Raw genomic sequence first — 16692 nt, 5'->3', positions numbered from 1 at the left:
AGTGGGAACTCTGTCTCATATGTTACAATGTGTAAAAGAGCAGAGTGAATTGTGCCAAAAAGTTGTTGAGCTTCACAAAATGTGAAGTTACTTTAAGAAAACAGCAGAAACACCAAAAATTCCCATTTCCACCATCAGGGTTCAGGGCCATGAAAAAGGAACTCCAGTCAACTGGAAGTGTTACGGATCACTCTGGAAGAGGTTCTGTCGGTCTCATATAAATACATCATTACACGGTGTCCTAAGTGCAATTTATTTTTGAACTAACTAATGCCGAGTTCAGACTGCATGATTTTCTTAGTAGTCGTGTCACAGATGTTTTCACACTGCATGATTATCTGGGCTAGCGTTTTGTCACTGTTTTGTTTACACTGCAAGATGGATCAGCGACAGGGAGTTTCAAACAGTATGACTTTACAAAAGGAGAATCGCCGACAACTTTGTCCAAACTACATCTCACAACCAAAAACACGTAGTATATCTTTTGTATTTAACTACATAATGAGAAAGAAGCCTTTAATGGGGTAGAAAATGCACTTATTTGCTCACCTGGGTTTGAAGGGAATTAGCAATTTCTTTTCAACTTTTTTTTCATTTTCGACTGGTTATGATATTGCTCACATGACACGTCAAACAGACACTTGTGCTCCAGCCAAACTTATACTAGTTTATATTTGAGGTTTTGATCCCTTCATTTCTTGGGGTCCAAATAAACTGAAAAGGAGCGCTTTTAACTTCTCCCCAGCCTCCCGCTGTCCAGCAGGTGTACACACACACACACACACACACACACACACACACACACACACACACACAAGTCAATGCTGCTCTCTCATTGGCTGTAGGCGATTGCCGATGTTATTTTCAGTCAAAACTCATCTCACACGGCATGATTTGAATCGCCGACAGCTCCAGATATTTAGCATGCCAAATATCTCACAGGCATCGGCGACTCATCTGCGATTCTCTCATATCGTGTCTTTGACAGTTCATACTGTGTGATGGTTACTCGCATGAACAAGCACTGATTTGCCTGTGATTTCAGGCATTTGTCGGCGATTTCTCAAAACCTGTTGGCGAGTCAAAATCAGGGCTACAATCATGCAGTCTGAACTCAGCATAAGAGAGGATCATGTGCTTATGATTGATCATGGCTGGTCCTGCATCAGTTTCACATAATGTGCCAATCAGATGAATACTCACTCACTATAAATAACCAGAGTTTTTCACTACAGTCATCTTCGTCTCATGAAGAATCCCCCCCTTCCACCCCTACTCCTTCCTCTTCTCCTGATAAGGCAGCACGGCGGCCCAGTGGTTAGCACTGTTGCCTCACAGCAGTCAGCATTTCTGTGCGTAGTTTGCATGTTCTCCCCGTGCTCATGTGGGTTTTCCCGGGTTCCCTTTTTTCCTCCGACCATCCAAAGACATACAAAATAAGTAAATTTACTAATCCAAAGTAGCATAATAAGCCAAACTCTTAGTCAGGTATGTTTCTTAGCTCTTCCTAACATGTTCACAAGCAACGGAGCTCTCAAGATCTACCTGAGCTCAAACTCCCTTGTCGCCATTCAAACGGGGGGGAGCCCCAGGCTCAAGGATCTTATAAACTCAAGTCTCCCGGGACAGCATGCCAAACATGCTTTATTATCAATCATCAGCTAAATGTGAGCTCTTGAATCACACACAATGTGGGGCCATCTTTTTCATGTTAATATATTATTATATTATTATTATATGAAAAATTTCTATTTTTGCAAAATTGTGGGAAAGCAAAACTAAAAAACTGCTGATAATTATCTCCTCAGGTACAAACTATGTGCTTTATTCAGTGTCCGTACCGTGCCCAGGCCTGTGTCCTGGATCATTTGAGAAGTGTGAGTGCGCTGAAAAGCCCGAAACTGAAAGCAAGACGTGACTTTTAAGGGACTGTTTCATATGGATTTATTAATCATTCTTACTGTTGAGTGAACGCAAACTTCCGTAGTTTATTAAATACGCAAACCGCTCACTTCACGACAGCGGCGCACCTTCAGCAAACCTCTTCATTTCTGCAGAATGAGGGCTTTATGATTTTTTATGAGCGTCAAAAGTGGCTGATTTGTTTGGTGAATTATCTGACAGAGTGTCACCGCATCCTTAAGGACTAAAGCGATATAACTAGAAAAATCTCAACTGTGCTGAGCGAGAGCGCTTACTGAACAGCGCAGCATCGATGTCGTACGCGTGCCCAGGCCAGATTGTAATGTGAGTGCGGGCCATTGGGGGAGACGGGAGGGGGACAAGCATGCTTTGGCCTGTTCGAGGAAACTGTACATAGTGTGAGTACGCCCTGAACACCATTTTTCTTGACATTTATTGCCATACTAGTAAAAGCAGCAGCAGATAGTTCACCATGTTAAAATGAAAGCCAGAGACAGCAACAGTACACACACAGCCTATGTACTTTTAATAATGTTAAATAGGTTAAATGTGTATTAATTTGATTAGAATCTTAACATTTTATTGAGAGTGGAGTGGCTGATATTTAAAGAAATGGCTAGGTTTTTCTGTGGAGTCGCTTCATGTTTGGAGCAGACAGTCAAATGCTTGTCACTGAAATCACGTCATGTCGCATGCAGTTAGGACATGGTGTTAGGATGGTTTAAGTGAGAAAAAAATATCATAAAGTCACCTACATTACCTAATTTTTACATTACAACAAAGTGTATGGAATGGTTTCAAGAAAAAAAAAAGCCTCTAATCTCATTCAAACTCAAGCATCTAAAGCTTGTGTTTTTTTTTTGGTATAGTATTTTGAGCAAAAGCCCCTTTTTTGATTACGTTGACAATTTCTTCTTTCATTTATTTATCTTTTCATCCTCTTCATTTTTTGTGTTTATTATTATTATTTTTAGTGTTAGAAAGTGTTTATGTATATTTATCTATTTTTCATTCTTTCTCTTATTATTTTTCTTCAAACAGCTGTAACTTTAGCTTGAATAATAGACATCTTTAACGCTATTATATGTTCTATTTTCAGCAAGGGTTGTGGGGTTTGAAAATGTGTATAATTGAAACATTTACGAAAAATCTTAAGCAAAAGTATATTACTTTTTTTGTCAATATTAGTGGAAGGCATTGTAACTATAATAGGGATCAGATTGGGCAACCGATCACCCAAACACATAAGTCATCCTCACGCCAATCAAAACACTATCATTTCCACCAATGTTGATAAGAGTTCCCTGTAAACTGAAAAACAAGCATATCAGAGAGGGCTCTATGTTCCATTGTGCACGTTCACAAACACACGGCTTCTCGCTCCAGCATAATAATGGTGAACATGCGTGGGGAGGGGGGTTAAAACTGGAGTATTTGTTCATACGTGGTGTTTTTTCGCACGAGTTATTACATCAGAGTTCATCATGAGTTCAATGCTGCTTTTGCGGGGGTCATAAACCACCGTGTCAGGAAAACGTCTGTCTTTTATGAGGAAACTGCCTCTCTGAGTCAAATCTCAGTGCATCAGTGCAACTTCTGGAGAATTCTATGATTCACAGTAAGAGTGTGATTTTTGGTTTATAATAGGTTAAAATGAAAAATAAATATATAAATAAAAACATTCAGGCAGGCAGAGCAAGGTGGAGCAGCAGAACAGGCATCCCACACAGGTCCAGTTTACTGTGATTATGCAGGAAAAAATTTATTTATTTTTATTACTTTTGTGTCTTTATTTTTATTAGAAAAATGTTTAGACTAACAACATATTAGTCAATCTTTTTCTTTTGCATAATAGCATGTTGACCTGACACACTTATTCTTTTTTTTTACTGTGCTGCATACTTTTAGAGGAACTGCTGACCAGAGGAAATATATTAAAGAATAAATTTAGGGTTGTTCCAGACTGCTTTCTAGACATGTCACAAGTTGTCATGATGCTTGTAGAAGGTGTGAAATATATTAAAGACGAACATAACTGTTCAGTTCTGGTATGCAGAGAAGGGTTGCAAAAAGAGGAAGTATGTCTGGGGGTACAAATGACAAAGGACTGCAGATTGACTGATAGGTGACGTGACGCCAAACTCCACCTGTTAATATCAGTTGTGTATATATGCTGGAGTCAGGAAATGTATGTTAGTAGCGAACCTCTTGAATGCAATTCTTGTATTGCATTGGGGTAACGTAACCCAGAGCTCTGTCATTGAATTATTAATTTGTATCTAATAAATTACTAATATTTTTGGCATTGAAGAAAACCCTCTCCAGACCTTTTCTTATTGAACACGCATGGAATTGACTTGATATTCCAACAATTAACCGTTTAAAAAAATATTCTAATTTCATATGCATTTTTACATGAGATGCCACAAACTTTAAACAGCTTATACTGGACTGGAAATTACAATATAACAACTAATGAAGTTTCACAAGTAGGTTTTCTGATTTTAAATGTTTTGATGTTGGTTTCAGGCAACATTTTATAATCATTTATAATGAATTAATATTAGTGTAATTATTTTATTACCATTCAATAATTAGCATTTTTATTTATTTTTAGTGACAAATAATACACATATTTGATGAAATTAAATTTTTTTAGTGTGGGTGTGTGTTTTTTTATGTAGGAATATGCAAGTAATATGTAGTAAAATAATTAGTTTTATTTTTATACTTTTCTTAAATGTAGTATTTATGTCCGTCATTTTTTAAAATTTCTTTTTTATACATCCATATAGTGTGGATACATTTTTATTTTGCTTGTGAGTAAACAAAAATAATTATTTTTATTAATAATTAATATAAACCCAAATTATTAGAAAAAAAAATTGTTATTCACGTAACAAAAATAATTGTAGCTTTTTGGCTTTGTCTTCTCTATAACAACTATGAACTGAGTCTATGACTGTGGACACTATACCCATACACAGTTCTGTCCAAACAGCTTCCAAAAGATTATTTTCATCATAGGTGCCCTTTAACTCAAGTCAACAAATAAAATCTTATTGTAAAGAGTGAGTCAAATCAATCAGACTACTGAAAGAAACTGTATTTCTACATCAACACACAATGATCAGTAAAGCCCTTTAGAAGGACAGGAGAAAGGTCATTAGTGAATGTGTGTTACCTGGCATGCTGATGTCTGTGTAACTGGGTCTTTTGTCTGCAAGTGAGGAGAGAGGCTTTGCGGCAGCCATGGAGCCAGTGATGGAGTGTCTCTGCACACAAATAAAATACACAACAGTTAACAATCAGTTCCAAAATATCAGCTTACACACACACAGCATCAGTGTGATTGGTGCCGATTCAGGTGAGACTGGATAGTGAAAGGAGTCATAAAAAGAGAACTATCCACAGCACTACTGAGATGGATTCATATCACCATTTCATTTCAGAGCGCCACATGCTTTCTTCTGCACTTGGGAGAAAATAAGTCTCTGCATCTGATCCCTGTAAAAGGTCTCTTTCCCTTCATGACTTCTGCTGGACGCCTGAATCGCGGCCAGTTTCAGTTAAACCCCTTGAACAGCAACTCGATTTGGACATCAATCAAACTCCTCTCAGGAGGATAAGACTTTAGATCTATTTCCTTTTTTGTCTGCTGTCCTTGCTTCACCTCCATAATGTCTGGACAATCCCATCCTTATATAACCTTAGTGCTGAACATTTTTAAGAGTGTCACTTTGATAGATGCAGTCAATTTTGAGAAGCGTTTGTATCCGCCGAGTGTTAAAATGTGCTAAAAAAAGTGTCTGCTACTGTTGCAGCCACTATGGTAAATAAACAGCGTTTCCAATTTGAGTAGATACACTGTAAAAAATTCTGTTTATTTAGTTGATGTATGTTGTAATTCATGGGTGTTTTTCATAGATTTATGGTTATAAGTTGTATTATGTGACATTGATCTCTGCTTTAAAAATTAAAAACTGTAGTTTATCAAAGTAACTTTTATAGACATTTTAGTAGTTTAAAAAACATATTGCATAATATAATATAATATAATATAATATTATCATACTGTACAGTTTTACACTGTACTGTACAATGTAAAATTACTGACAGTTTATCACCTGACTTTTGTACTGTAACATTGTGAAAATTGTTAACTTGTGGAATTTTTATAGTGTAAAGTGTATTGTATAGTTGTGTATTGTTAACTGTGTAGCTGTTGTCTTTAGAATCTATCGCTGTCAACTTTTAAATGACATCGTTATTGATGAATGGACATGAAGAGTTTTGAAAGAACAGTTATACACAGACACACATCTAAAATACCCAAATGAACGGGTCAAATTTACCCTTTATGCTTTTATTTACCTCTGTCTCCAAGCCACTACAGTAGTCTACTAGCCTGTGAAATTAAAATAGAACTGATTAGGAAACGCCTTGTGTGACTAGCAGCTTAAACCAGACAGTGTAAAAAAGCAGCGATTAACAGCATTTTGCTGTTGTGTTAAAATAAATAAATAAATAATTAAATAAATAAATAAATAAAAATAAAACTCCTTTTTAGTAGCCAGAAAAGGATATGATGAGAAACTAAACACTTCCCTTTATTTGTGTTCTTTGTTAGCCTTCAGTAAGAAAGCAATCTTACCATGTTTTGATAGCACTAACTGTTTAAACAAGCTCTTTTGATTAGCACTTTTCAAACACTTTTCCTGAACTGGAAATTACAATGTTACAACTTACACTAATAAAGTTTTAAATAGAGTGTTAGGTGCTCAGTGATGAGTAAAACACACGCACGTATGCCAACACACACATTTTACAGTTTCTTATTAAATAAATTACAGACTTATGTTTTTAGGAAGCATTTTTTTGTCATTTTGCCTTTATTTGAGAGGACAGTAGAATGACTGTAAGTGAAGTGGGAGAAAGAGGGGGACAAGATCGGGAAAATTCCACAAGCTGGGATTTGAACTTAAGACGCCTGAAGCACAGTTGCACTATATGTTGGCTCTATAACTACTTTGCTATTGCATCAACCTTCCATTATTTTACTATCAGGTTAATGATACTGTCTATGGTGACATGGTGGCTCAGCAGTTAGGACTGTCGCCTCACAGCAAGAAGGTCGCTGGTTCGAGTTCCAGCTGGGCCAGTTAGCATTTCTGTGGGGAGTTTACATGTTCTCCCCGTGTTTACGTGTGTTTCCCCTGGGTGCTCCAGTTTCCTCTACAGTCTAAAGACATTTGCTATAGGTGAATTGGGATTAACTATTGGCCATAGTATATGAGTGTGTGTGAATGAGATATCATATCGGACTTTCCCATAACTGGGTTGCGGCTGTAAGTGCATTCGCTGCGTAAAACATATGCTGGAATAGTTGGCGGTTAAATCCACTGTGGCAACCCCTGATAAATAAGGGACTAAGCCATGGGAAAATGAATGAATGATGCTGTCTATGGCCTAACTCTACCCCACCAATCCTCTCAGAAACATCTGAAAACCATTAGATTCTAATAAAAAATTGTTCTAGCCAGTTTATAAGACTTTTTAATTAGAATGGATAGTAACAGTAAAATGTCCCCACTAGTGCGTCATGTTAATATTTCACTATGGCACGTTATCACTGAGCGGTAAAATTCGGAAGCAAGTGCTACTTTTAAATACACAGCCGAGACAATAGATCGTAATACTATATACAGTACATATATAATAACGAGCTATGGTCTACCAAAGCTTGTCGTCGTCTTTATGGACAGCCACAAAACCAAGAAGAAGAGCGCAATTTACCCTGAGCCCTGTTGTTGTTTACAAGGCTTTCTAAAGCGCCAATGTTTCACTTTGTTGCGAGCTTGCGGCACATCTATATTTGAAATAAAGAACCTCTTGAGCTTATGATAATTACGTGCTCGTGATTACAGAAGTGATTCTGACATCCGATCCTTTCAGAAATAGACAAATGCAATAGTGAAGCACGAAAAAACAAAAAAGAAGAACCCCCGCTCAAAAAAAAAAAAAAAAAAAATACAAAGGAGCAAATGATTGCTTCTGCAACCTTAAACATGAACAAACTGCCATGTTTAACTTTTATCATCAACTTTTGGACAATTATGAAACCCGAATAACGGAATTACTCTCAAACAGAGGTTACATGTTCTGGTAAAGACTAAAGATGCAGAGGTTTGCACTGACTGGGCTATATGTTGCGTGTTGTTTTTTAACTTAAATAAGGACTGAATGTATGCTGTGTGCAGTTTTTCTGTAATTTGTTACATATCAAAGACTGTAAGGGGCTGTATGTGTTGTATTGCAGACGTTACAGTAGGCTATAAGGTCAATGATCTGCAGTTATTATCAAATCATGTTCTTAGAAAGAATAGTAATAAACATTTATACACAAGTATTTATGTGCATAAAGCCTCTGTTTTGTGAGCAGTGCTCCTCATATGATATGTAAATGACCAACAGAGCGATGTCGACTGAAACTTTGTTGTACACCACACCCACTAAAAGGAAACCATTGGTGGAATGCAAGGTGATAAAGATGACCCATACCGTCCCGTACCACTCAGTGGAAACAGGCCATAAGGGTACCTAGAGCAACAGTACTGTACCAACCTACTGGAGTTAGACTTACTGCTGAATGCTGTTGGTTTACAGAGAGTCTTTGCTAGCGAGTGCAACAAGCCAGCAGAACGACAACACAGGAAGCAGCATTTTTAACTACACAGGCAAAATACAAAACCAAAATAATAATATGACGACGTGCAGCAATGAACATTGAACAAAAATTACATAGACCTCCTTTTTTATAGATACATTTTTTAATATATTTTGCTCTTATTTAAGAGGACAGTAGAATGACAATAAGGCCCAATCACAATTCTATTTTTGTACCCCTATCCTATACCCTTGGCCCTTAAAACCGAGTGAAAAAAAAGGGCTTCAAAATTTACCCCTAAGAATTGGGATAGCACTACATCACCTGCACACCTCATCATGTGTCATTGCGCTCTCTTGCTTTATATGTGATCAGCTGATTGCGAATGCTGTACTTATTCCAGCAACAATATCATGTTATCATAATAATATGATGTGGCAATAAAGTATTAACTGTACTATGCATTTACACAGTGGCCATATTCATCTGTGTAAACACACCAAAATCAACATTAACATTATAGCAGACACTGTAAAATGCGGGGATTGGGATTGGGCCTAAGTGGAGTTGAAGAAAGAGGGGGACACTATCAGAAAAGTTCCACAAACTTGGGACGCCCAGAGAGCTGTTGCACTATATGTCAGATCTATAATCACTTTGCTGTCGCACTAACCTTCTATTATTTTTATATTAGGTTAATGATACAGTCTATGGCCTAGTTCTACCCCTAAACCAACCCTTACAGAAACATGCTACAAAAAAAACTCAAAGCTTATAATATTCTAGTGACAAACAGCCACTTGCCAAAAAGCAAGACCGTGATCTGCTGGATGTCCTCTATTTGTTCCTTTTGATGAACCCAAAACTCAGTTTCACATCCAGCCTGAATCAAAAGTCACGACTGCGAAAGAAATAAAAAGCTGAAGGAAACCAAAGTAGCCCACAATGGAAATTCCTTAGTCCTCATGAATGAGCTGGAGCTGTGAGAACTGTCAAGAGGCCGGGATGAGGAGGAAGTGCTGCTATCTCAGCGGCTTCCTAGGTTCAACAGGCAGGAAGACCACCAGAACGCTACTGTTTGACCTTCGGTGTGAAAATAACTCTCTCTGCAGCGCTGTATTATGAGTAGTTAGTGAGCACGTTTACATGCACACCAAAAATCAGCTCACTGAAATGAAGCATTGTTCCATTTTACATGCAAACTGATAACCTGGCAATGGAAGTAAATCATGTTTATAAAACTGTATTAATAAATCAGGAAGTGATCTAATCATCTGTGCATCTACCTTCAAGTAATTTGTTATGTCAGGTGTCATGTACAGTAAACCATTTAAATCTAAAGAGCATTTCTGCCTGTCAGGAGGGCACTTATGGGTCATATATTATCCTCTTGCGATGTAGCGTTATTACTGTAGCACTTCTGCTGCACAAGAAAGGAACTCATTTTTAAAATTCTTTGGATCAAGAAGCTTCCTTAACGCCAAACGTTTGCTCTGTCTGCGTGCACACAAATTCTGCACTAACAACTTGTTCCTGTCACGCATCACACATGTGGACTTTAATAAAACAACAAAAAGTAGGGTAATGTGTTTATATGCTTGACCAAATCAATGTGAGGGGCGACAAAAATCAAGCTGCTATGGTCAATTTATGACCTAATAAACAACAGGCAAATGCGTTTACATGACCTTATTATTTGTCAGCCTAACCTTAAGTCAGGTTAAAGTGATAGTTCAGCCAAAAACAATGAAAATTCTGCCATTATTTACTCACCCTAGACCAGTTCCAAACAGGTTTATGCTTTAATATTCTGCTAAACACAAAACAAGATATTTTGAAGAATGCTGCAAATCTGTAACCATTGACATCTATAGTGCACAGCTCCTATGGAAGTCAATGGTTACAGTTTCCAACATTCTTAAAACACACTAATACGTTTAGGTTTTAAAACACATACGTTACCACTACAGTTACCACTTCTCCACACTATCCCAAAAACTCAGAAGAGGCTGTTTTCGTTTTAAAATGCTGCGGCTCCGTGTAAGTTTGGATGGGGAAAACTGCGACATTCGAAAACGGAGGCATGGTTGCAGTAGATTTTGCCTTTCTGATTGGGGCTTTTTTCTCTATATTAAGTAGCCTACACAAAGTTCAGGCTTGCATCCTTTTCTTATAAGTTCAAACTTTGCAAGTTTGATAAGGAAAACAAACTCCCGAGGACACGTCGGGTAAATCTTCAAAGAAAACAGTGTACTTTATAATGTCATTCACATCACCCTGGCTATGCTAATTCACTAGCTTAACAATAAAATGAAAACATGATTTAAGGCTATTTTCATTTTGATATTAACTTAAAAGACACTAAAAATGTTGAGCATCATATAGCTACATATTTATAGGACTGTCATCTTCACTGTATGCATATTTTTAACAAATCGGAGCCTATAGCATTACTGCCTCCAATCATTTTCGGTGAAAAATATAAAACATCCTCTCTTTTGCTGAATATCAGTTTTCATAATCAATAATGGACATTATAATATTATAATGTACAATAAGTTTATACATGATTGGAAATAAAGGCAAGCAATCAGTCAAATGTGCAGAGTCAGTTTACGTGGTTACATAAATTAATATATTAACTTTTCTTTGCGCTCAGCCAAACCACATTGCCTGAGAACAATTGAGCAAAAGAGCAAAGTCAGGAAATATGTTGTTAGATGTAGACAACAAGATGAATTAAATATCACGTTTAACAAATATAGTGAGATTAGATTCAGCGGTAGATACTTGATGCACTGTCCAACATGCGCTGCTCTCATCTGGGGTTCTGTGCACAAAGCATCCGCTGACTCCCTAAGAGCTCAGAGACGTGCATATGCTGCAGCGCATGCCAGAGTGATGTGCGTTTTTAGCGGTACAGTGTGGAGAAAGATATTTTCTGAAACGCCAGATGAAACACCAGTGTGGACGTGGATCGTTTTCATTCTAAACGCCATGTAAAACTAAAATATATTAGTGTAAACAGACCTTTATTTAGTATGTTCTATAAATTCTGTGTTCTTATATCATATATTCTTATATATTACAAATATCCTTAATATATCTTCCTTTGTTTTCAATAGAATTAAAAAAAACTAATTTGGAACAAGTCCAGACTGAGTAAATGATGACAGATTTTTTTCATTTTTGGGTAAACTATCCCTTTAAGAAGGTGCCTGTAAATGTAGTTCATGTGTGACTGTGATTTACCTGTATGGGTGAGACGGCAGCAGCAGGTGGGGTTTTCATTGGGCTGGGACTCAGAGGTGTTCTGGGTAAAGGGGCTGTAGGTGTTGTGCTTGTGACGGTGACAGCAGCAGCGGCTGCTGCAGCAGCGGCGGCGGCAGCGACAGCAGTAGCGTTAGCTCCAGGACCTGTGGCCACACCAGAACAGAGCAAATCAACTTTTTAACACAGTAAAGGTTAATGTAGATCATAGTTTAATAATAGTGAGGTACCCTGTGAGGCACTGTCGAAGCTCTTGATGAGAGTTTTAACAGTGGGCGATGGTTCAGATGATGTGGACGGTCGTCGACTCAATCCCATACCCTGCCGGAGCGCAGCTAGATCCCTCTCCACAGCGTTCATGTAGTTATACACACGACCACGCTCTTCATCTTGCCTTCGACAAAGAACAGTTTTATATTTGTTAGGAAAGTTTTAATTCAGTTTAAATAATTACACCATGGCTCAAAAATGTATATTTTTTCCCCTACAATAATGTAACATTCTCAGTGTATAAGACTTTTTTTTCTTTCAGACGAAAACAGTCGGGAGTATTTTACAGCTTTTTATTCGTGTCTTACATACTGTATAATAGTGTTTGTCGTAAAGTGAACAGCCAGGGTAAAATATAAATCTACTCCGACTGTGTTCGTCTGATAGAAGTGATATACACAGAGGGTGCAGTAAGGGTGAGTAACTTATGCAAAATTATGTAAATTATGAGTGAAATATTCCATTAAGATACGTATTGTGAAGACAACATCAATAGTAGTTGAGTCTGATGCACAGAAACGAACTGCAAATCTTTGAAATTGAAACTACATTTGGGTAAGTTATAGCAATGTATTTTTTAAAAATAATTGTGCAATGTGACCATTTGATGCAATGAATGAATTTAAACCTTTTGAATGTGAAAATGGTAAATTACAGTATTTTGTGTTCTAAAATAATTGTATACTGTGTGCACATAAATTGAGTTTTTGGGAAAAGCTCATAGTCAGTAAGTCACAAAAAAAATAATTCATTTGACATTTACTTTTTTGCACTGAGGAAATAACTGACACACAGTCCCTGAAAGCAGCAATTGACAAATGACCAGCAAATACCAAACTAAAAAAAAAATTCTATTATTTAAATAATTATAAATCTAAAAATCAAACAGTTTTCCAAACTGATCTTTTAAAGCAACATTTGATAGATTTCATCATAACCCATTAAAAAAGCAGCTACTTTTTGACTCAAATGATGAAATGTCACTGTTATACAGTTTAAAATTGAGGCACATTTGAACATTATAGTTTTTTATTTACAGAGTATTTACTCATCTCCAGCATAAAGCCATTAACATAATCTCAAACACAGGTGCTCTATATATATATATATATATATATATATATATATATATATATATATATATATATATATATATATATATATATATATACATCCACGCTAAAATATCAAGGTGAAAGTCATCATAGCTTGCGTAGAATAGACCCAGCTCCCAACCCAACTTTGAGAATAGATTAACGCAGATATTTTTTTAATCGCCCAATTAAAGTCTTGCATTAACGCAGCATGTTAACACCAATAACGGCCCACCACTACTTTATATATATATATATATATATATATATATATATATATATATATATTAGGGATGTAACGGTATCAGAATTTCACGGTTCGGTAATACCTCGGTATGAATGTCACGGTACGGTATTTATTGAATCATTTACAGGAAAAAAAAAAAACTTTTGAAAATACTCCAAAAAAGTGCCAAAAGTGTCAATGACATACAAATTAGCCATCTATCTGTAAGCTTTGAAACAGGAACTTCAATTTTAATAACAAAAAAATATTAAACCATGTAAAAAAATAAAGTTTCAATTTAGTATTGTTGAAAACTCATCACATTCAACATTTAATCACTCACTCACTTAGATAGAGATGGGTTTAAAGGAAAATTATCATATAATTATAATCTGGTAAAAGCTGGTATCTCTGGGTATTTACAATGTCCCCTGCAACAGAAAAAAACCCTCTCATTTGGGACTGAGGTTTCTGGGACAAGAGAGATGTGACTTGGCCCATGTTGACAGCAGTGGGGTAACGTTGTGCATTGTCTTTCCCCCACTTGAGAAGACAAACCATGAGTGAGATAGAGATCTCTTTGCGGTACAAGTCAATGTCTGCATCAATCTGAACAGTGTGCTTTGTTTCTGCAGTCCCCATGACTGTTATTAGTCGTATTCCCCAACTTGCAGGCACGTGCACACATAGGGCTCAACCTGTGCAGTGCGCACGCCCTTTTTAGTCTTGGATAGAAAATGCCCTTCCAAAACGATCAAAAGTGCCCCCGCGACGCGACACAACCTCCGTCCAATCCAGCCCTTCAGTAGGCGCGCGACAACACCTCTCTTGAATATGCGCGCTCAACCCCCCCTCGGCGCTTTACAATACGCGCGCCACAACACAGCTGATCAGAACGCGCGCGACAGCACCGCTATTCAGCACGCGCGCGGCGACAACACCCGCTTTAGGTTCGATCATTTCCATCTTTTTTTCATCTCCGCTACTAGCAGCACACTCCATTTCCGCATTACTGGATCTGTAGCGACAACAGACCGCAAAGGATTATGGTCACGCCTGGGCTGATGGGAAATGTAGTTTCAGCTACGTCCCGTTCGCTTCATTCGCCTGAGCAAATTTTCTCAGAAGACCTATAGTTTTACCGAGTCATGCGACTTCGATAATATCGAAAAAAATTTATATTGCGGTATGACGGTATTTACAATACCGTTACATCCCTAATATATATATATATATATATATATATATATATATATATATATATATATATATATATATATACATATATATATATATATATAAACACACACACACATACAATCAAGACTATTACAAGCAGTACAAATAAAAAACGTGATGCCTTGCAATATCTTGATATTGTTATAACACTGCAAAGTCTGAAGCAATAAAAATGAGTAAAAACAAGTAACTGCACCACCAAAACTATAGAACCATGTTGTGCATAACACCTCACAATGCATAGACAAGTTCACTTTTAACACTTACTTGCGGTTTTTAACTTCCTCTATTTCTTTGCCCAACTTCTCATTCTTCTCTTGGGCTTCTTGCAGGCGGCGCCGTAAGTCACCAATCTCCTCTTGAGCCTCTGATTTGATGTCATTAGCAATGACCACAGCAGTTTGCAGATCTGCCTGAAACTGACGCCACTCTGCAGACTCTTCCTGAACACACAAATGCACAGAGGTCTAAGTTCACTAAGAATAATCATAAGTGTGCAACAAATGATTAGTTAACTAAAAAATGAAGTCTTTGTTGTCAATTACTTACTCGCACAACGTTTCAATTCTGCATTAGATCATGGTGCACGTTAACTAAACGTATGTGTGTACCAAATGCGGGAAAGAAGACATACACTGTAAAAAATGCTGGGTTCCACATGATGGAATTGTGTTGGTAAAACAAAGTAATTAAGTTAACTAACTAGTGTTTACAAATTTCAGTGGATTGAACATAAAACAATTAAGTTGCCTTCAAAAAAAACCTTGTTTAAGCTCATTTTATATAAATAAGTAGCTTGAACAAACATAATTTTTTTGAGTGTTAAAAAGTAGTTTTTACAGTTTTATTGTTGCACAAAAGTGTTCTTGAAGCTTAGTATGATTACAGACGAACCACTAAAGCTCCATGTAATGGGTTTGATTTCTCTTTTAGACTTTGAACATATGTCTATTGAGGATGAGAGAGCTCTGATTTAATCAAAAATATTTTAATTTGTGTTCTGAAGATGAACGAAGGACTCGGGTGTTTGGAACAATATAAAGGTAAGCAATTAATAAAGAAAGCATTCAAATTAAGCATTTTTATGGATCTACAAGGGAATTCATTTTTGTACATTAAAGAGAAATGGGAGAATGTAAGTGGTATTATCATCTCAACTGAGGATTGGGTAAATATATGTAATTTACAACTGGCAACTTTACGTTCTTCACGTTGGAGAGAATTTTGTAGGAGAGAATTATTAGGTTTTTTTTCTTACACTAAAACAGAAAACGTCATTTTATGGGAACTCAAATTGTTGGAGACATTGCGAATTACAGGATGCTAACTGTTTTTACATATTTTGGAGGTGTCCTAATATAAGAAGTTTTTGGAAATATCAACATAGCCTTTTAAAAATATCTTAAATATTTCAGTTGATTGCAGTTTTGAGGTACTTTATTTGGGAATGCTGTCAATGGATTCCTTGGAAAGAAAAAACAAATATAAGGTCATTCTTGCGTCAAGTAAAAAGGCCATAACTAGATGCTGCTATAAACAAATGCAAAGATCAGATTGATGTCTTGACAAATTGTCACCTTAGAATTATAAGGTTCTATCTGACATTTATGTCAAAATTGAGTTAGTTACATATTCTTATTAAACAACAGCTTATTTACATTATGGGATGCTTTTTTTAATAAGTTGTTTATATTTTAAGACTTTATAATAAAAAAACAAATGTTACACACGTGCTGTTTGCTATGGAATGCAAAAACTTTAAAGCTCAATGTCTCAAAATCATTCAGAACGCAGATAGAACCTTATAATTCCAAAATGACGAAATATATTCATTATGGAGAAAACTACAAGCAAAAGATAAGTTCAAAAGATACATTTGTTGACTTTTGGTTCAAATTAATTTAGTACATAACTTACATTCAACCTAATGTCCTTTTATTATAGAACTTTAAGATGTATTTTTACTGTAAATATTGCTTCCACTCCCTCCTTTCTTTTGTATA

At 36.5% G+C, this 16692-nt stretch overlaps 1 protein-coding gene across 4 annotated transcripts in view; it reads right to left on the bottom strand.

Moving 5' to 3' along the window:
- specc1la (sperm antigen with calponin homology and coiled-coil domains 1-like a) overlaps positions 1–16692 on the bottom strand; it is a 63710-nt gene that overhangs the window by 14910 nt on the left and 32108 nt on the right. For 3 of the 4 annotated variants that reach the window (XR_015497184.1, XM_087263583.1, NM_001039816.1), the window contains 4 exon segments: positions 14957–15132; positions 12091–12254; positions 11843–12006; positions 5108–5198 (listed from right to left, as the gene is read on the bottom strand). Coding sequence is in view for 2 of the 4 variants with exons in the window: in XM_087263583.1 (XP_087119709.1) it covers positions 5108–5198; positions 11843–12006; positions 12091–12254; positions 14957–15132 (595 nt within the window). In the remaining 2 variants the exon portion in view is untranslated. 4 annotated transcript variants of the gene reach the window in all.

The sequence above is a fragment of the Danio rerio genome, chromosome 8 (genome assembly GCF_052040795.2).
Source record: "Danio rerio strain M-AB ecotype USA chromosome 8, GRCz13ab, whole genome shotgun sequence".
In the NCBI taxonomy this organism is placed as follows: domain Eukaryota; kingdom Metazoa; phylum Chordata; class Actinopteri; order Cypriniformes; family Danionidae; genus Danio; species Danio rerio.
The sequence above is the reverse complement of the archived record's forward strand: the minus strand, read 5'-3'. Positions and strand labels throughout refer to the sequence as shown.